General features: G+C 43.7%; 1 protein-coding gene across 3 annotated transcripts in view; it reads right to left on the bottom strand.

Annotated features, from left to right (window-relative positions):
* Window positions 1–1,096: 1,096 nt before the first annotated feature.
* ube2e2 (ubiquitin-conjugating enzyme E2E 2) overlaps window positions 1,097–21,557 on the bottom strand; it is a 32,870-nt gene continuing 12,409 nt past the window's right edge. For all 3 annotated transcript variants that reach the window (XM_065958019.1, XM_020640439.3, XM_020640437.3), the window contains 3 exons: window positions 8,242–8,374; window positions 3,382–3,529; window positions 1,097–2,160 (listed from right to left, as the gene is read on the bottom strand). In XM_065958019.1, the coding sequence (XP_065814091.1) occupies window positions 2,063–2,160; window positions 3,382–3,529; window positions 8,242–8,374 (379 nt within the window). In that variant the 3' untranslated portion in view covers window positions 1,097–2,062. The remainder of the gene's footprint in view (window positions 2,161–3,381; window positions 3,530–8,241; window positions 8,375–21,557) is intronic.

The following is a 21,557-nucleotide window of genomic DNA, read 5'->3' as shown; positions in this document are numbered from 1 at the left end:
AAAATCGCACACTGCTAATACATGTCGTGTGCATTGATTTGAGTATGAATCAGTGTAACAACCAGAGCTTTTTAAAAGCAGCTCCATTATCTCTGTTCTGAATACTTTTGATATCGCATTAACAAAGATCACCTTCTCTGTACTCAAACCTAAATTCTTCTTCAAGGACTTATGGAGCACTGAAAATCCTCGATTCTCTCTAAAGACATGAACGAATTTCCAGAGCGCTGATTCAGTCAAAACTGACTTTAACCGGTTTGGAAGAAAACCACAAAGTAAAGCTGATGTGGTATGTGTGAGTTGGGAGATATTTTTTAGGTGTAAATAATGTGGAACAAAACAACAGTACATGTAAATAATTTACATATATATTTATCTTTATGTATTATTAGGATCTTCTTCTTCCTCTCGTTATCAGGGCGTCAGTAGATCAGTCTGTAGGGACTTGAGTTGGGAACCGGTTTAAGTCCTGGTGCGGACCAAATCTGGAGGTTGGTCTGGTAGCTGGAGAGGGGCCAGTTCACTTTCTAAGCACTGCCGAGGTGCGCTTGAGTAAGGCACCTTGCTCAAGGGCATTCAGGCATCTGAATTTAAGACACATCCAAGAAACAAGTCCCAAGACACAAATCTTAAAGTTCAGATATTACATGGAAAAAATAAGGCCAGCATTTTTTTTGTTGACTTAGCTTTCATAAAATCAGGTTTTGGTTTTTCTTCAAGAAGCTTTTATTTTTGTTTCTTGCTCCATTAGCAACTATCTACCTAAGCTCATTAACCGCAATTAGTCGCCTCTTGTAAAGCACCGTCACAGTTTGCTCTGCCATTACCTGTAAAAACTCTGTCAACTATCTGCGAGAATCAAACACTCAGGTTAGCAGGCCGAGATTATTCAGGACCCCTCATATGCTCTCCTCCCAGCATTTGAGTGACTCCCCTCAGGATGCTGACCTCGCTGATCCGGCTGCAGGACACAAAGGAGAAGAGCAACCTTTGTCTCCAGGGCTGTCCAGCTACCCAACTCCTCCCGTCATATCCTGCACACCTCACACCCTCAAGAGGTCATAATAAAAGCTTCAAGTCACAACAGGAGACTCACTGAAATAAAGCAGGTTATTATTTTAATTGAGCTGAAATAAGCGGCTGTACAGCTTTGTGAACATGAACGAGTGTGAGACATGAGAGCCGGTGAGAGCTGGAGTGATAACGCAGGATCACTGAATGGGTGTAAATATTTGTGTGGATGTTGTGAATATTTGTGAGAGTGCAGTCGGACACAAAAATCCCAGACAGAGCGTTTTTTTTTTTTTTTTTTCTCACAAGCCGACCACAGTGTGTTTTTATTGGGTGCTTCAGTAATACAAGTGCACAACAAACCACTCTGCAATTGCAGAGGTGGCGGGTAGCCAGTAAATATACAAGTCCTGCCTCTTTCACGGGCAGACCTATACTTTTGTGGTCTGCCTCAAAAGCCTTTGAAAAAATACATACAGTACAAACAAAATCAGAGGAGGTGAAAAAAGCATGAAGGATTCATTGACGCAAACCTTCCCGTTACATGCAGATAACATGTCGATGACAAATACAAGATAAAAAAAAAACGAAGAGCAAAACTAAAGAAAATCATCTGCATGTTTGTTCCAGGTGCTGCTAAGAAAATGAAGAATACATACTGTGTAGCCAGAGGACGATGCGTATGATCGTTATTATATTCTGTGTTTTTTTCTCCAATACAATACTTCCAACATTCAGATATTGGAAAATAAAAATCCCAATCTACTCTTTGTATAAAAAAGAAGCTTTCAAGTCAACAAGGAACAAAGGACTTTTTTTTTTTTTTTTTTTTTAAGTTTAAGGTTGTTTTTTTTTAACACAGAAAAGGTAGATAAAATGAGGGAGAGAGGGAGGAGTCTGAGGAGGAGAGGAGGGCGGGTTTACCGTTGCACTTAGTGAGTGTGCTTTGACAGACTAATAAGGGTGAGAGCGAGAGGTAGAGAGAGGTGCAGTGAGGAGGACGAGGAGGAGGAGGGAGGTAAAGGAGAGCGGGAGGGGAGGGGGGGGGAGTCTATGTGGCGTATCTCTTCGTCCATTGTTTGGCTATTCTGTCATGCTCTGTTCTGTTGGTCAGGTACTGTGTGGCGATGCTTCCCACCAGAGGGTCGGCTGAAAGAGAAGAAAGACAGGAGGGGAAACATGTGAGAAGACGCGTGAAATCACTCAAACTGTGCAAAAACAGAGACTCATGGAAAGATTGCATGTGTCCTGCCATGATTATGTAAAAATTTGTGTAGGGGAAGAAGTGTTACTTTGGAACACATGACATTTATTCTCAATGCCCGAGCGACAAAATGTTACAAACTGTCGGACACTCTTAAGAGGACAGGTACGATTACAAATATGAAGCTTTCTTCAGCTGTTATAATACAAACAGCCATCCATTTTCCATATCGCTTGTCCCTTTCTGGGTCGCGGGGGCCTGGAGCTGATCCCAGCTGTCATTGGGCGAGAGGCGGGGTTACACCCTGGACTGTTAGCCAGTTAATCACATGGCTGACATACAGAGACAGACAACCAGCCACACTCACATTCACACCTACGGACAATTTAGAGTCACCAGTTAACTTAAGAGATGCACTGATCCAGTTTTTTTCAGTTCTGATCCGATTCCGATGAATATGTAAAGACACCGATATTGTTATTGTTGTTGTTGTTGGTATTGTGTACGTGTGAGGCTACTCAAAGCTGTAGTACACCATGCGTTATGCTGGCTTCACATACAAACAGGAAGCAGCGCAGAGAGGCTCCTGTTGAACCAGGGACCAACTTGCTGTGAGCACAGAGCAGAGGTGGCACAGAAGTTGTTAAAAGTGTTAAAGTCACCACAGTGCTGGTTTTCATGATGCTCTATAATCTTAAATTTAAAATGACTACATGTGAGAAAGCACAAAACAGCTTTTCCACATCGTCACATGTGGACTCCTGGCCTGATTCCTCCTCCTGTGATTATCTTTATTTCACCGAACTTTGCTTTAAAAGAACGCGCACAGTTCCTGTCTTGTTTCCTTCCTGTAGCGTCGTTCATGATAAATACATTTTTCACAGAACACCCGCCGTGGGTCTCATCTACAAGCGGCTCAGTTGCTCCACTCTGCTGTGAAAATGTGTTTTTTATTATTTACAGCGTCTGGCCTCCGACTGTGCCAAAGATGTGTCATCGCTAGGCGGCCTTGAGAAACAATGGAGGTTTGAATTGGTCAGGGCTTACTTAATACACCGTAAATAGTCTCGCGACGTTCTTTATGACTGCATGTCGGCTTAAATTTCAGCCTTGAGTAGAAAAAAACAAGATCAAAGAATGGAAAGAACAACAGGTGCAGGTCTTACCTGGGTTGCAGTCTGTGAGCAGGGAGCAGATGGACAGCAGCACCTTGGAGATGGTGAGGGCGGGGCTCCAGTTGTCCTTCAGGATGTCCAGACAGATCACGCCCTGACTGTTGATGTTGCAGTGATAGATCCTCGTTCGAAAGGTAACCTGCAGATGCACAAACACAGCAGATCAGAATCAGTTTTTCACCTTTTTTCATTTTTGTTGTCATATTTCTGTTTTGTTTTTTAAGGCCGCCATGTCCACCTTTTTTCTGAGCGCAAGCGTCTTTTTTCAGTTGTTTTCAATGTGGAGAGAGCGTTCGCAGCAGAAAGCGGCCGCCTCGAGAAAAAGCATGCAGGAGTTTGTTTTGCCTCCATTGGAGGGACAGGACAGTGGACAGAGAAGGAAATCAGGGAGAAAGAGAGACAGTAAGGAATGACATGCAGGAAAGTAGCAACAGGCCGAACCGTAACCCGGGTCGTCCACCCTGAGGACCACAACCTCTCGGGAGAGCTTGCTTGAAGCGTTTGTGTGCTGAAAAGAAAAGAGCTGCATGTCCGTCCTGTCTCTATGACAACAGTCTGTTGACTATGGCCGCTGTATGACCGACACTGTTGCGTTCATTTTTACTGCATGTTTTTTATTTGAGATTGTTTGACCCCGATCAGACACGGAGCAAAGAGGATGTGGGTACAAGACATGATCTGTATGCAGCAAAACTACAGAGAATATCATACATTTTGAAAAAGAGCGCCTGTGACGCCAACAGCGCCTTTCTGAAAAGTTAAAACATTTTCAACTTGAGTGCTCGGAGCAGCCGCTCAAAAAGGTGGAGCGAGCGGAAAAAAGACCCAGGGCGCTCAGTTTTTCTCCAGGCGGCCGCTTTCTGCTGCGAACGCTCTCTGCTCATGGAAAACAACTGAAAAAAGATGCTGGCGCTCAGAAAAAAATGCTAGGTGGACACGAGGCCCAAGATGTGAGGTGTGTGCAGGAGATGAGTTCAAAACCTTTCCATGAGTGGTTATAATATGTCAGGTAAAGGAGCTTGTTTTATAACCAGGCGTGAAACATGGAGGACAGTAAAAAGCTGCTGAGGGGCGTTTACCTCCCTTTTCTCTTGGATTCACATTAAAGCTGATTGATCAGCATCAGTAGCAGTGTAATGGGCTCTCTCTTTACTGCTCCACTGAGGGACATTTAACAGCATTTGTCACCGCTGCTGGATGTGAGTGGGAGAACACACAGCACATCTCAAAGTACAGGACTTGACTGCAGTCAGGGAACCATATATTTATTATTTAGTTTGTACTCCATCTAGTCAGTAAACCACCCTGTAAAGTCTATTCTCAGGATATTTATGTGCATCCATCTGGCCAGCAGGGGGCAGTATAGTGTAGAAACAAAACATCACAACAAACAATCACAGTTTGGTTCACACTTTGATTATTGGACTCCAGGAAACAAGTGTTAATATATGACCCTCTGGCACAGCATTTTGAAGAATCATCACCATGGAAACAGAAGTGTTTTTAAAGTGGAGGGAGCCGGACATGAGCCGCCCCTCAGAGAGAGTTATTGGGTCTTTAAATGTGATAATACGACCCTTTGATGGTGGGGGTATTGCATGGTATTCCAGATAGATAATTTCCTAATAACAATATGAAATGCTTTGAGTGCTTTGCTCAGACCATGATGTCTCATTTCCAGCCTTGCTTGCCGGTGTAATTCCAACAATTTGCTCATCATTGTGGGATAGCGTATTTTAGAGATAGATAGGATAGAGTTATTTTTACTGCTGATTCAGTCAGGACGTTTACATGCAGTTAGAAAAAGTGGAATTATTGTGCAAGTCTGACTAAAACTGGAGATTTGTACTACGTTGAATGTCTTCAAGGTGGAAGTAACACAGAGATGATTCGGTTGGGGGTCGATTGATTTAAGCAATCTGACCCAAACTGGCCTTGGCGTTCGGAGCATGCTCCACAGTTCTTGCGCCGGGCTTTGACCCGGAAGTCAAACAGCCTAAATAAATAACATAGCAGAAGTCATGTTGGCATCTGCCTTTGGATATCTGATTTTTTCGCAGCAAAACAGAAGACACAGCAGTACCGCCGGCTGATGAAGCCAATCTTCCGCCGTACAGTATTTGTTGTTCTTGTGAGGTGACATTTGATCTGTGAGATCTCATGTTTGTGAAATCTTAACACAATGTCCTCATGTTTCTGGTTTGCCACATTCTTAAAGTCTAGTGAGTAGCCAGCTTTATGAGTGATTCCTATCGAGATTGTATTTTCAACCCTCCTTCATGAGTAACGTGCATTTACCACCTCACTACTGTGTGCACCGGGTCATTTTCTTCTGTTGGTAAATTGATTCCTTTAGGTATCACAGTAAGCATGACCCAGACCACATAACCCTGACTAAAACCTCTCTGATCTAAAGCACCTTGAACATGCAAACAACCAGCGTATCCCTGCTGCTGTGGTCTGTTTCCGCTTGGCTGTGAGCTTGACATCTGTTTGTAGCAGCGGGGCAAAACACTGGTGTCATTGTCAGGACCAATCAGCAACATCTGGCCCTCCTGACCCCGACCCCTCAGAGGAAAACTCTAATGAGCCTTGGCATTCCCAAAAATCACACAGGGCAGGACGTTATAAATAACCTGCCTGCCTCTGCAGACACACAGATTGGAAGATAGAAACACATCCACCTGGTGAACTTGTAGACTCTTGTTTCTCCTTGAGAGTCTTGAAAGCGAGTCAGGTTCTGGGTCAAAAAAACCAAGCCTGAGGTCTGAGCTGCACTGAAGCGTTACTATAGAGAGGGGGGGGGGGGGGGGGGGTTGTGGCAGATACAGGCTGAAGGGTTTTGTGTGTTGGTGTGTGAGCAGGGGGGGTTTGGCTGAGGATCACAGTGTGTCAGAGGGGTTGGGAAGTATCGGAGGGGGAGGAAACACTCAAGTCCCTCTAGCTACAGAAGGCTGGGCCGGGGCCTGTGGATTTGTTTGAGTCTGCTGTCAAACACAGAGCTGGTGGTTACACGGCACAAAGAGCGAGGAAGAAGGGGAGAAGAGGGCGAGCCAGATTGAGGAGGGGTGTGCATAACAGAGAGAGAGCGAGAGAGAGAGAGAGAGAGCGAGAGAGAGAGAGAGTAAGAGGGGGAGAAAATGAAGGCCATGTGAAAGGGTAATGGGGTGCACAGCAAAGTGAAGGGAGACGGGCTCTGACGGTCTGTGTATTCAATTATTATATCCACTCGACGTCCTCAGAGTCCTCTGCAGACGACACAGTATGAAACAAAGAGAGGAATCTTCAGACACGGTGACCTGAAAGGGTCAAAACTCAACGATTCTTCAGAAACGAAAGTGTGCAAAAGTGCAAACCAAGCTGAAAAGAGCTGTCAAAAAGCTTGACTCGTACCACAAAAGACGTTACCACACAACATGCCCTGCCAGCTCGGTATCAGCTCCCTTGAGCTAGTACTCATTCTTTATTGCATGACACTGTCGTCAACATGCAGCAGCCAAACAACGCTAGAAAACTCGTTCTTGTACCTGTGAAACATTTTGTACAGAGCTGCGATAAGATTTTGTACAAATAGACAAACAAAGATCGGATAACTTGATTCACTATTACAGGCTATTTTCTGGGGTTGACCTTGAACTTTGCACCAGAGTAGGTCATCAAGACGAGAGGAAACTAGTACCCCGTCATCGTCTGCCTGTCTGTGATTCTACTCGATAGCGCGGCACAGCAGGAGCGCCACATAGTCAGACATGCGCCCCTGTAACGCCTCTGTTACTACCTCAGAGAAGGTACAGAGGGAGGGATCACATTGTTTCCACAATACGCCTCTGTGACATTCAGATTGAAAAAAGTAAATCGGGTGTGTCATGTTCAACTGAGATATCGCCCCAAGCAATGTATAACCAGCAGGGAAGGACTGAATGCTGGTGGTAGCTCTGCTAACGTTAGCCACACTATGCAAACCAGTCGGCTAGGAAGATCACAATCACCCTCGCAGCATCCTGACCACTTATGTCCACATGCATGTGTAAATGTAAACAATCAGTACAGGATGTGTGGAGCCTCATACAGGGGGCAAAGGGTAGAATAAACCGTCTGTTAGGCCGTTATTAGAGAAACCAGACCCTGATAATGAGAGCCAGACTAAGACTGCACATCTAGAAAAGGACTCTCCTTTTGTCTTTCCAATGATCCCTATGCAAAACAACTGAGCAATTAATCCTAAAAACAGCAGATAACAAAAGTTTTAAGAACTATAATCTGTGTTTCTATTCAAAGGAGTGGATCATAACTGACTGTAGACACACAGAGCAGCTCTGTCGGACATTTCAGCGTCTTTCAGCTCGCTGTCTTGATTTTCCGGCCTTCATTAAACTGTTTCATTTCACTTTCTCTGCTCTCATCAGGCTCGTTTTCGTCCACAGCTGTTTTCAGTGGGAAAAGTCTAAAAACTGAGCGTGCGCCGCCTGTTCAGCACGGAGACGGCAGCAGACATAAATAGTGTGCAGCTGGTGAACACAGCGGAGCATTAAGAAGCTAAAGAGCCAAATATTTTTCTCAGGAAGTCGAAGGAGAGTTTGGAGAGATTGGGGTAAAGCACGAGGTAGACAGAGACCTGAGTGAATACTAATGGAGCTGTGCTGGTTGTGACAGATGGTCAGATGTAACTGCATATATATCTGCCCAGGAACACGCAAATAAAGGGAGATCCAAGAAAATCTGTTGTTGTAAAGTGCGTTTAAGAACACAGCAAAAAACTGTCCTCATATTCTGTCCGATCCCTAAAGATTCCAGATTATTTCCCAAACTCTTCCAGAGCCTGAGACAACCAAACGCTTTGTAGCTGCTGACCTTGGGGGGTTTGAAGGGGTAGTCTGGCGTGAAGGCGATGTCCAGGAAGAAGACTCCTCCCTCGTACACGGAGCCTGGGGGTCCCAGGATGGTCGACCTCCACTCGTAGATGTTGTCTCCTTTTGGGCCAGCGCTGGGAGATTGAAACAAAAGACTTGTTAATATGTTAATCAGCGCAGCGCGTCAGGACAGACAGCATGGTGATCAATGAGAGAGATTCTGGGGGTCGGGGCAGCTCAGGGTCGTAAACGCCGGTCTCTGACAAGTAAATGACGGAGATTTGGGGAATGCTGAAGCTTCGGAGGTTTTAGGGGTTTTAGTTTGAGAAGGATTTAGATTATCGTCTACATTTCGGATGCTTTGCAGTGTAAAATGTTTAAGTTGTAAGTGAGAGCGTGCAGGAAAACCAAAGAATATAAGAGATTCTTTAACACTTAAACTACCCACAGCTTTCCCTCTGACTGTTCACACATAGTTTACGTCATGAATCAGTGTAAACAGAAGAATGAATGGATCTGTGGTGTGTTAGTCAATGATCACATAACCTGGAGAAATGTGATCAGACACGGAGCGAGGAGGAGGATGTGGATTCAAGACTCGTTCTGTAAGAGACAAAACTACAGGGAATATCATACATTTGGAAAAAGAGCGCCGGTGACGTCAACAGCGCCTTTCTGAGAAGATTTTCAACTCGAAGCGCTCGTAGAGGCTGCACGAAAAAGGCAGAGTGCCCGGGAAAAAAAAATGCTGGGTGCTGCCTTTTTTCCGGACACAGAACAGTTTTATTTTGACATTTAATGACCTTACTCATCCCATTTCTCATTATTTGATCTTGTATTCAAATATCTGTATCTCATATATGATACTTATTGCTCTATTTCCTTGTCTATTCTTATTTCCTGTCTCTATATATTGTGCCAGCGGGACTCAAGCTTCTCCCTCATTGTAGACTGCATGACTCAGTGAGACATTTACACAGGATAGACTTGAATTCTGATACACTAATGTGTAACATGTCCCACATTCTTCCTTAAATACTCCTCTCGCTTTTCAATCAATCATTATTTCAACGTGCCAATTCATGAAAAATCTCATCTCACTTCACAAAAAGCTCACCGTGCACTTCAGTCAGCTGTTGTATGATGCACACAGTCTCAGTTAACCATTTTGTTGTCCACACAGTTTTTACCAAGAGATTATTAGTACTGAAGTGCCGTGACACAATCGGGGTTAAAGCCTTTAAATAAACACACATCGAGGAGAGTCAGTGTCCTCTTCATCGATAGGTTTCAACAAAGCTTGACGCTGAAAGACGCTTTACAGCAGTCAGAGAGACAATCACAGTCACTACGGTTGTTATTCAAAGACAAACTGAACAAAAACAGATATTAATAACAGATCAAAAATGATCCCACATTTGATCCAGTTTATTCCATGAGCCGAGTATTTACGCTGAGTGGAGACTGAAGGTCACATCTGTTGTATAGGCCCTGTAATTAATGCCATTTCCATATTACGGTCTGCTCCCCCCCCCCGTCCCCCGTCCCCTCCCCCGCTGCTGTTTGTGGTAAGACCATGAGCTGGACCTGAGCCAGGAGGGAGACCGGGACAATGTCCAGATCGCAAAGAGCGGGACAATGAACAATCCCTCCGACTTCATGTAATTTCCAGCGACTGAGCTGCTGGCAGATGAGCAAGTTACAGACGTGTGTGTGTGTGGTTTTGTTTTCACTGCTGCGACTCTGGACCACTTTTCATACAGACAGAAAGCAATAATCTGAGACACAGACGTCCTCCTGACGGTGTTATAACCTCAAAACAACCCCACTGTTAAGAGCAGCATATGGCTCTAAGAGTGCCCTTGAAAATAGATCACTCTCCCATAAATAGACAGTAGACGTTTCCTTCCTCCGTCAGTGTCAACACATGCAAATTTCTGCTAATCTACTTTCCCCTCTCTCACTCTGCCCCTCACTTAAGCCTGCTTTAATTAGCTAATTATGATTACTTCTTCCCGGGGGAATTACTTCAAAATGCTGCGGCGATAAGGACCCCGCCGATGTGGACTCGTGTTGTTTCAGACACAAAGAAAATCTTTGGATTCTTTGAGTAAGTGCGGACATTAAATGACAAAAGAATGAAAAGAGAATCATACATCATGCGATTATTGAATATATTTGTCTTTCTAAATCTGATACTTAGCTGTAAGTGATAACGTCCACCACACACGTTCAGAGCAGAGACGGCACTAAGAACGCAGCTCAAATCCAGATGTGACTCTTTTTCCCAGAGGTTTATTTACAAAAGATTAACTCTAATGGTTTTGTTGTTTCTGCAGGCACAAGAGGTGCAACTGCTCCACCATCAAATGACACCAAATGACATGAAATTGCAGGTTTTTAAGTCCTCTAAACAAACTCTCTCCAACAGGGAGCAATATCAGAACCCACTCCAGGAAATGACCTAAATATACAGAGATTTATACGCACACAGAGACAGATGTTGATATGTGATAGCCAGCAGTTACTTGTGCTTGGAAAGCCTGTCATAACAGTGTAAAGTAAAAGGGAAACCACAGTCAGAGACGGTGGTCATATTCAGCTGCTTCTACATTCTTCTGTCGTGTTATTAAACATGTTAAATGGGAGCGGAGGAATGCACAGACAACGCCACGATGCCAAAACTCTGCTCAAAAAATGACCTTCAAGGGGCGCCTGTAGCCTAGCGGTTACAACCCTGGGTTAGAATCTGACCTCTGCCCTTTCATCATGTCGTCCCCCACTCTCTCCTTCCAACATTTCCTATCTCCCAACAGCTGTTCTATCTAATAAAGACAAAAAAAGGCCCCCAAAATATCTAAAACAGAAGAAAAAAAACCTTCATAAGGAGCCACCTTTGACCTCTCATCACAGGTGCCCTCTAACCCTTTAGGTTTATTTTGGGGGCGTTTTATGCCTTTATTCTAGAGACAGACATCAGGGGAAAGAGAGAGAGTGTGGAACGACAAGAGGGAAAGGAGCAACAGGTCAGACCCGAACCCAGGCCGCCCGTCCCGGAGGACCACAGCCTCCGCACATGGGGCCTTCACACTAACCACTAGGCCACAGGCAGCTTAATGTCTGTAATATTCATCATTTTGAAGAAGATGGCTTTATTCATTTTTCTTTTAATGCATTCAAAATTATTATTATTATTATTATTTTTTTAACAAACATCTTTAGTTTGTCATATGTCCACAGGGGAGGGGGGAATCATTTCAAGTTTTTCCGTCTTACACAGGAACGAATGCACTCGAGTAAATAACTGCCTCCACACAACACAAGACTTTTCATATGAGAGCAGATATAACAGGAGAACATGGATTTAACATCAGACTTGATCTCTTTCCAGAGAAACACTGAAATGAAACTGACGTGACAACTCAGTAAATAGTGTTTTTTAAAAAGAAAAAACAACAACCTGAACTTACAGTTGAAAGGTCCAATCCGTAAGATATCTATGAAATGATTGAATGAATGAATGAAATGATAAAGTGACCTTACTATATGATCAGACATTAAGGAAACATGTTGGAGCAGATGTTTCTGTTGTGTTCTGTTGATGTTCCCAGCTGTCATTGGGCGAGAGGCGGGGTTACACCCTGGACGCCAGTCAATCACAGGGCTGACGTATAGAGACAGACAACCAACCACACTCACATTCACACCTACGGGAAATTTAGAGTCGCCAGTTAACCTAACGAGCATGTCTTTGGACTGTGGGAGGAAGCCGGAGTACTTGGAGAGAACCCACACATGCAAACTCCACACAGAGAGACTCCTGTCGGACGGGGATTCCAATCAGGAACCAGGAAAGCGGGGACATATGGTGTTAGACTTTGTACCTGTATCAAGATATATGACTGAGCTTTCTATCTCGCCTCTTTCCTTGACGGCCTGCATTAAACTCTGTCTTTGAGTTTTACTGTTCAAACCCCTCAAAGCACTCAGGCAGACTCCCTCCTTTGATTCTGAGTCTGTGGCTTTTCATACCAAGTCCTGTTTGGTTTGTAATTAGTCAGTGTAAACCTTTGAGGGGTTCACTGAATGATACTTTCAAACACAGCTGATGACTGAACTTTTGTGACCACTCTTCAAATATGACTTTCCACATTTCCTGCTCTTGTAAGAACCACACAGGGAGCTTATTTTTTCTCGCTCCGGGCAATCTTCTCTCCTCTTCTTATTGCTAACATTTGTGTGCTGCACACACCTCGCGGTAACACTTCCATTACCGCTCTGTGCTCACAAAGGCTTCCTGACACCACGCTGAAACACACAGCCAACTACTCCTTTTCCAATCACCTCCAAACAGAAGCAGATTCTCTCTCCCTGTGAGGCTGATGAGTCTGCAGCCGTGATAATAACTCAGACGTGATGGAGAGATAGAGACGAGCAGGCATGGCAGAGGTCCTCGCTCAGCAGAGAGATTGCTGTAGGGGATCCGACAGACACACAACAGGCTGTGGATAAAGGCTAAGTCAATAGCTGAATGAGCATGCCACCGCTGGCTGTTGCTCGGAGACCTCCTCCCCCCGCCGTCACACTGTTCATGTGGTGCTTTGTTGCAGCTGGTTGAGGGCCAGCTCTTTCAGCATCTGACAGTCTCTCACATGGTCGTTAGCGTTGGGAGGAGTGAGCGGCGTCTCCATCACAAGAAACTCCAGTTTAGTTACATTACCTTAGAAATACTTTAAGAAGCTGTATACTGGATAGACCAAATGTAGACTGACCTGTGATGTTGTCAAATGTGTTTAATGTATTCTTAAGTAACCTACCTTAGGATGTTAATGTTTATTAATACGGAAACCATTTCCCGCACTTCCAAGCCATCTGAGTCCTTATCAATGCCACCACAGATACCATGTAAATCTCTTTTTTTTTAAGTGCTGTGAAAACAAAAACATCTCTCCTCTACACAGCTGTAGTTATTCAGGTTTCTTCATTTTCTGATGGTTCTTAAGATGATCTGTCGTGTTTTTCTGTGGTGTGAGGCGTGTTAAGAGTGGTCCGATGTGATCAGAGGGACGTCAGAGCCGCCCTGATTTCAAATTGTAAATATCAAAATGTTAAATTTTTATCTCCTGTTGTGTGTGTGTGTGTGTGTGGGGGAGGAACCCAAAAGGACAGCCGAGCACACACTCAGTGGATTATCACGGGAAACAAACCATAGCCAATTGAGCGGCGAGCTGACTGATGAAGAAAGTACAACGACCTCCAGCTTCTAACATGCACTCATGTATTCACGCCGTCTTAACTTCTTGATCAACACTGTCAGCCTTCTCTTTGTGCGTCATAGTCCAAAAACAACCACAAATTCTTCCTACCTAATGTCCGCCATTTTTGTTTATTACAAAGTCGCGTTCATGAGCGAGAGATGCTGGGAGTTTTACAGATTTGTGAGGACTCTGGATGATGGAATCTGTTGGTGTGTGATGTGCTGCTTTGGTCATATCCTTCCTCTCCACACTGTAGGAACAAAACTGTTTAATCAGTGATTATCAGCGGTCATGTGGGGTCTCTGATATATCTTATAAGTGTGGGCCAAGCTTTTAAATAAGACCAGAGACATACAAGGCGATGTTCAGATTCACGTCATTATCAAGTCTTTGCATGAGATCCAATTCGGCAGGCTTTAATTAATGCTCAGTTAATGTCGGGAGTTAAATGGCTGTCGACTCCTTGACCTGGGTTAATAGCTTTTCAGAGTATTATGCTCTTCAAATGACATCCTCGCTGCACAATAATTATTGGCTAATCAAGGCATATATTATATACATTTCAATCCTGCAAGTGCAACCCTCACCCAGCAGGCTCATTCCTTTATAGGTCGGTGGGGCCGTGCATGCAGAGCTGCAAACTGCTCACTCACTGGTGCTTTAAAAAATGATCAGCTCAATGTGAAGTCAATGAAGGCGTTAAGAGGAACAAACACACAATGAACCAAACACAGAGCCCTGAGAGCGACAGTCTGACAAATATTAAGTCTCTCCCTTTTTTTGTTTTTCTTTCTTCTCATGAAGCAGATAGCTCCGCTCTGCCCAAACACATGACGTTAGCCGCTCTAACGGGGCTTCTTATGGGCTTTTGTTGTTGGCCGCTGTAATAATAACCTCTGTGTAAGTAACACTACATCTGCAGTGCACCGTCAGCCAAATGGCTTGATTCACTGACTATTTGGGTCATTTGTTTTCAAGGGTCTGGGACGCATTAGGGCGCGGGTGTCCGTGAGAGTCTCGCCGCTGCCCTGTCCTCGGAGATTATACTCATGTGGGAACTCAGTGTGACAGCTGGGCCGCTTCCTCCACAACAGAGAAATGAAAGCGTACAGCCACACTGCTCGCTGCCTTTGAGGTTCCTCCTCTTGTCTTTACAGTTCACATTTATCTCATTATTCTAATTTTAAACTGTTAAGATTACTGAATAAACGAGGCGTAATCAGAAGCTCGCATCGTGGTGAGTAAGTCATGTGAAGGTGAGGAAGTGAGTAGTTGTATTAAGTGACAACATTTACATCGCCAACAACAATAAACGTTTGTTTACTTGATATGGATTGGATATGGATCGTCCTGCTTTTCATACAGCAGAAAAGAAAAACTAGAAAACAGAAGGTTGGCCTGGAGTTTTTAGATTGTATGTAAGAGATTAAAACAGTTCTTGCACACTACTTCACTTGTGCAAGATGTCACTTTCACTTTTTAGATGTTAGTTGTTTAAAATTATGTCTGGAAGGTAGAAGAGGAACAAGTCTGGCTAAAAAATAAGCAGCTCAGCTTACACAAGCATGGCAGGAATACTCTTCATACAAAACATTTCTAACCTTAGACTGCTTTTTTTAGTTGAAAACTCTCTCCTCCCAACATTTCCTGTCTCTCTTCATCTGTCCTCTCTAATAAAGGCAACAAGAGAAAAAAAATCCTTGTGAATGAGAAAACGAAGCTAATGTGGTTAGCAACATCAAACCGATTCATTTATAGCTTAGGACTGTTTATTTTGGATAGGAGGAGACAATCAGCTCCTGTTAACATTTGTGTTCAAGACAAAGAATCGCAACCTAAAAATTTAGCGCAAATAGCTAAAAAATAAATGACTTTCCGGATTTAAAAACAAAGTCAGAAGCAGTCAGAAACACAATAAAAAAACATGGGATGTTTGTACAGGGATGTAATGAGTGTCTCCGACTGTCAGTTTAGACTCCCTTTTCTTCACAATGAACTTGTTTTGTATATCAGGACGGTCATTTATTTATTTATTTATTAGATACTTAACCTCTGAACCCTATCCTTGAAGAGCACCTGATTCATCTCGTTATCACTTCAACCTTTTCAACCTTCAAGCTCTTTGGAAGTGTCTCAGCCCGCAGCCTCTCCTGACACCATGTTTACCTCAGACCTTTTTTTTTTTTTTTAAACATGATACTGTATTATTCTTTAAATAATTAGTTCTGTTTGTTTTGGAGAGGAGGAAAACCTCTGTGGATCATTCAGCTCCTGGTACAAACCTTGTGAACACTTGAGGAATCTCTCTATCTTCCCCTAACATCCTGTCTGCTAAAGAGCGCAGATAAACTCTTATTCTGTGTTTTTTTAATATCTTCACTCTAGAGGAATTCTCCCCCTCGGCTCTGCTTCACTGTCATGATCAGGATATTCTTCTAACCGGCAGCATTATCAAACTATTTGAAAGTAATATCAATATGCTCATCATCATTTTAGAGACTGAGAATGAATATAAAGGTTCCCTCGTAGACAATGAAGGAACTCTTCTCCACACAGACCTACTCCAGGTAATCAAAGACAGCAGTTATCATTTCCATATATATTGAATGACCTTTCCTCCCAATGATACAGTGTCCATCTAATCATCCACATTGTTTTATTTCATAAACTGGGCGATCTGCAGATCGGTGCCAATGCTCGAAGATCACCTTTATCTCACAGCAGAAATCACCAACCCTTCCTGTCACCCAGAGCCAATTCCCACAGACACTCTCAGGTTAGGATGATGAAAGTGATGTATGAGATAGGGCTGTGCCACCCACTACCCTGATCATATTCACACAGGAGGAAAAGAAGATTTGTTCAAGATTAAAGTGTTCAGCAATGTCTCGGACATCCAAACATTTAGATTTTGGAGTTACGGGAGCGGAAAAAATATTGATACCAGAGAGACTAAACTAAAAGCAACCCCGAAAACCACAGTAACGGGAGAAACCGCAGGAAACATCCATCCATTATCGTTAACGCTTTTCCCATTGGGGATTACAGGGGTTGCTTGAGCCAATCCCAGCTGTTATTGGGCAAGAGGCGGGGTTACACCCTGAACTGTTCACCAGCCAATCACAGGGCTGACATATAGAGACAGACAACCAGCCACACTCACAGTAGAGCAATTTTAGAGTCAGCAGTTAACCTAACGAGCATGTCTTTGGACTGTGGGAGGAAGCCTGAGTACCCGAAGAGAACCAACGCATGCACAGGGAAAAAACATGCTAACAACGTACAGAGAGGCTCCTGTCAGACGGGGATTGAACCAGGAACCTTCTCACAGCTAACCACTGCACCACTGTGCAGGAAACAGTCATATATACCTAAAATGAATGTTTGCTGAAGAAACAAAGCACCTTTTTCAAACAATATAGAAGAACCCGTCCATCGCTAAAGAACCAGCTCCATGGGTAAAGCTTCAAAGACGACAGGCTGTACGCACTGAGAACAGTCGATTCACATCCTTCATGATTCAAGAAACTGCAGAGAGATTTCAATCTTTTACTCACTGTCCAGTTGGATAGAAATGTCATGTAACTCTCAGGCACACAGCTATTTTGGATGGTGTTGGGTAATCTGTGAAATTTCTAACCCAATTAGGCAACCGCAAAGTGAAAAAAAAAGATGTAAAGTGACATCCTTCCACATCCTTCTTTCGAAAAAAAAGAGACATTCACACCCTTTCAAAGAAGCGCTACTTCCACCTTTTGATGTTGTAACGGAGATCCATTCAAAAACAAGACAAATATCTCCAAAGACCAGTCAAACGGTTCTTTACACTTATTCAAACACCGCAGCAGCAATGGTAGCCCCCCATGAGGGAAATTATGATGATGTTTTTGTTGGGACTTTTTGGGATATTTAAAGCCTATATTTGGAACGTGCAGCAACGAGTGACAAGAAATGTGGGAGAAAGGAGTGGGGGAATGATGACATGCAGGAAATGTCAAGGGACCTGGTACAGCCGCAGGGACACTCTGGGACTCATTGGCGGCTGTAGCTCAGTTGGTAGAGTTGTCGCCTCTAAAACCAGAATGTCAAGGGTTCAATCCCCAGCTGAGCAACATGTCCGATGTGTCCTTGGGTAAGACACTTAACCCCGCATTGCTCCCGCTGCTTCAGTGGCGGTGTATGAATGGAGTAGTGTTGTACTTACTCTCTGATGTACGTCACTTTGGATAAAAGCGTCTGCTAAGTGAATTGTAACATTGCCATTGTATATGAGGCGCCCCAGAAACGGTTCTTGAAGTTTTACAGCCACTAACTTTAGTGGCCAAAATACATTTTTGGTGGCCACAATGCTGGCCTTATTAAAACACAGGAAAGACAATATAAGCAGAAAAAAATGATGACACATTACGGAGTGAAGAAAGTGATACACTCTTCAATTTATTTAAGTCAGTATAAGATTGAAGTCTTATCTTTAACAAATTGCATACCTTTCACTTCTGCTTAGTTCATTAGTTATTGTTTGATTTGTACTATTATCGGATCAATGTTGAAAATTCTGTCGTTGTGACAAACCTATGGTGGCCACGGGCTTTTTTTGTTGCCCCTTGGTGGCTTTAATCAAAGTTACACAGCACTATGTAGGAAGACATGACATTCAATCCTTTTGGCAAGAGGATCTAAAAGAAAGAATACTTGTCGGGTTTTGCTCGTGGCCAATCACGTAAAGGGATTTTTTATTTCTTTGGACATGCGCTAAGTTTCCACATGAGTTTACATTTGGGCCACCAAACACTAAGGAGCTCGAAGGCTTAAATTCCTGTTTTCTATTATAAAACATATCAATAAAATGTCCCTGGAAGAGTCTTCTGTAACTGGCATGTTTCCAGCTGACAACATCTGGCGATCACATGGATGGTTTTAACATGAACATAACAGAGTATGTTCTTAGGGGGGAAAAAAAAAATCAGCAATCATGAACACATAGATGTGCAAAGTGAAAACTGTAAACGCAGCCAAACGTCTGAGCACAGAAGCAGAGTGTTCCTGAAGCATCCTGTCGCTAAAGCAGAGAGATGTTTACAGCAGCAGGTAAATCGCTGTCTGAGTCGAGACCTGCACCAGGGGGCTGATAAATAAAACGGCAAAGTAAACCAGTAATTGAATGTGAATCGGTGTGTTTTGCAGCTCGTGAATACCGCCGTGCACAAATAAAACCATTATCTGCATTATTTGCTATTCCAGCTCATTCCCTTCCCCGGGGCCTTTTTTTCCCCCCTCTCCTAATGGCACCGTCATTCAGTTAAGATCTTCTTTTCTATCAGTGTGGCTGCTGTGGTTATCAGAAGAGGAACTTTAATGAAGCAATCTCCATTCCCCTCCCTGACCGTGAAAGAGGCCCAAGACCAATTACTGCGCAGCGCGGCGGCCCAGGCGACACCTCCTTCCTCTGTTCTATTGTCTTTATTGTCTCAGATGACATGGTTTGTTTTTTAATCAAGCCTCTTATTGTTCGTCTGCACAATGACTACTGCAATTACTGACTGGACGGTTTATCCAGAAACAAGGGGAAATGGTTGAGTAGGTGGTTGTATGCTTTCCAAGTCGAAGGGAATAACATGATTTTATTCTCACAGGAGGGCGAGCTCGCACGCTGGGCTGAATCAATGCAGGCGGCAGCGGTCGGTATTGAACGGAGAGAGAAGCATATTTTTAACAGAGAGTTTTGAAAAAAAGTGGCCTTTCATGCGGGGAGTTTGTCCTCGCTGGGGTCATGTTAACAATGCTGTAAATAAAGCATAAAGCGGGGCATCTCTTTGTCATCCTCAGTCCCCCTCTTTTCATTAAGAGGATGGAAGGAGGCAAAGCAGAGACTCTGGTGAAGCTAGCATATTCCTTCTCTGCATCTGAGCAGCTATACAAGAATCCCAGCGTCTGGTGCGCTGCAAATGTTTGCCCCCAGCCAAAAATGAATAATGCACAGCGTATGGCATTACCATAATACACAAGCTTTGAATAAAGGAAGCTGCAAAAACATAATGAGTCATAAGAATATCACTCAGCCAACAGTAGTACTGCTGTGCATACAAGGTGAAGGATGACGCAGTAGCTGACAGTTAAAGAAAAGCTAGAGTTGCACAATTTCTCCAGAACAGAAAAAAAACACTTGAAGAGCACATGTTGTAACATTAATCTCAGCCCGCTGTATTCACACAGCGCATAATCTCCTTTGACGTCATGCACGCAGAGGGAGGTCGAATGCTGTAATGTCTTACTGCTGTGTTCCAGGGAATCTGAGGAAATATTATTTTACTGCTCCTCTACGAACCAGCGACAGAAAAGACGGTGGATATTGAGAAATCTGACAGCCATGTGGTCTTATTTTTAGTTGAAACAAATTATTTCGATACCAGTCAGCGCCCACTGGACGACAGCTGACTTCAGCATTCAACCACTGTCTAGCTCAGTTTTTCCCAAAGACATCATACATTTGGCTAAAGATCACCAGTTAACACGGTCACTTTTAAACCCTTACACCAGGGTTATTAAAAAACTACAAATGTACCTCCTTTTCAGATACCGATCGTTCGAGAAGCTGATAATTATCTGAAGGACTCTCTGCATTATTAATATGAAAACATCAATAAGACACCATAACAGCGTTTCAGCTCTCCACTCCGAGTGTGACATCAGATTGGATTGGCTCCCGTGTGAATAACGATGAATCGATGGAGACGCTACTTTAAATTCAGAAAGAATATAAAAGTTCAGTGTGTGCGCGCGCTGTTCTGTGTGTGTGTAGTCGAGGGGTAATTATAAACATTTGCTTTCCTTGAATAAAACAAGTTAGAATTTGTGCTGACATGCAAATCGCTCCGCTGGCCGGGGATTCACAGGAGCACAGCTTGAGGAAAGGAAACTGCCTCAAAAACACATTCGTCTCAAAGACAAAAACTGCAGCCTCCTGCAATTTATGAACTAAATTAGTCAAGAGTGCTGTGTTGATTTTTTTAAATTTCACAGCCCTGCATTGAAGCTCTATTCAGCCGTAATTAGAGACTGTCTCTTCTGCCTTCCTGCTCCCTCCCTGAAAGCACTCTGGGCAGCCATTTGGCTCTGTGGCTGAGGGGAATGGACTTATTACCGAAAGGTCAATGATCAGGATGAGCTGAGCTGCCAGATCGGCTGTGCAGCCTGATACTGCGATGGCCTATTCCTCTTGACACCATATAAGCCCTCAGGTTAGCAGGTGGAGAAATGTGACGAGGTTTTAAGCAGCGGGTTGAACAGAGAAAAGGGCATTCATCTGAGACGTTGTTCATTTTACTACTTACAACAGCCGTTAAGAGTGTTAACATTTCGTCCCCCCCGAGACGGCGAATATTTCATTAAGACACTTAAAGTCTTCTTGGCAGGAGGAAAAGGAAAATCTATGAGGTTTTGAGATCCCAGTCGCAGGAGTAATGGGATCTCAGAGCGTTTGTTTACATCAGCGTAACTTTTATTTGTTCGCTTGCCAAAAAGATTCTTCTGTTTTGCTTTCCTGTCAGCCACAGATTACCGTTCAGTCACTCTCGATGGAATAAAACGTGCCTGTGAAAGTGGCGATGAAATGGCAACACTCCACCGCAAAATATCCACAAGCCGGTCTGCATGCTCCGCTTCCCAACAAACCCATTAATAACGTTCTGGAGACCAATGTTTGCCAGAAAAACTACCTCGCAAATGAGGACATTGAGAATCCAATGACACACATGAATCAAGGCAGGCCGTGTTTGCTGTCAAACAAGTGCCGCAGTGGAAAACATTAAGGATGAATTAAACTCAGGCCGGTGTCTGCGAGGGAGGAGGGGGGAGCATATGTCACGGTCGCTCTATAGGAGCACATTTATTTCTTTTCCACTCTGAAAGTTTGTGTGAGCAGAAAAAAAAGAGATGAGGGCAGCGTGGTTTGCTCGGGTAGACGGTGATTTTCAGCAGATGTTTTATAGGTGGAGAGTGCGGTGGCCACATCAAATCAGCAGTCTGGTTCAGTCCATCTGTATGCTGTGACATCCTTCTG

The sequence above is a fragment of the Labrus bergylta genome, chromosome 8 (genome assembly GCF_963930695.1).
Source record: "Labrus bergylta chromosome 8, fLabBer1.1, whole genome shotgun sequence".
In the NCBI taxonomy this organism is placed as follows: Eukaryota; Metazoa; Chordata; class Actinopteri; order Labriformes; family Labridae; genus Labrus; species Labrus bergylta.
Note: the sequence above shows the minus strand (reverse complement) of the source record. Positions and strands in the feature narration are given on the sequence as shown.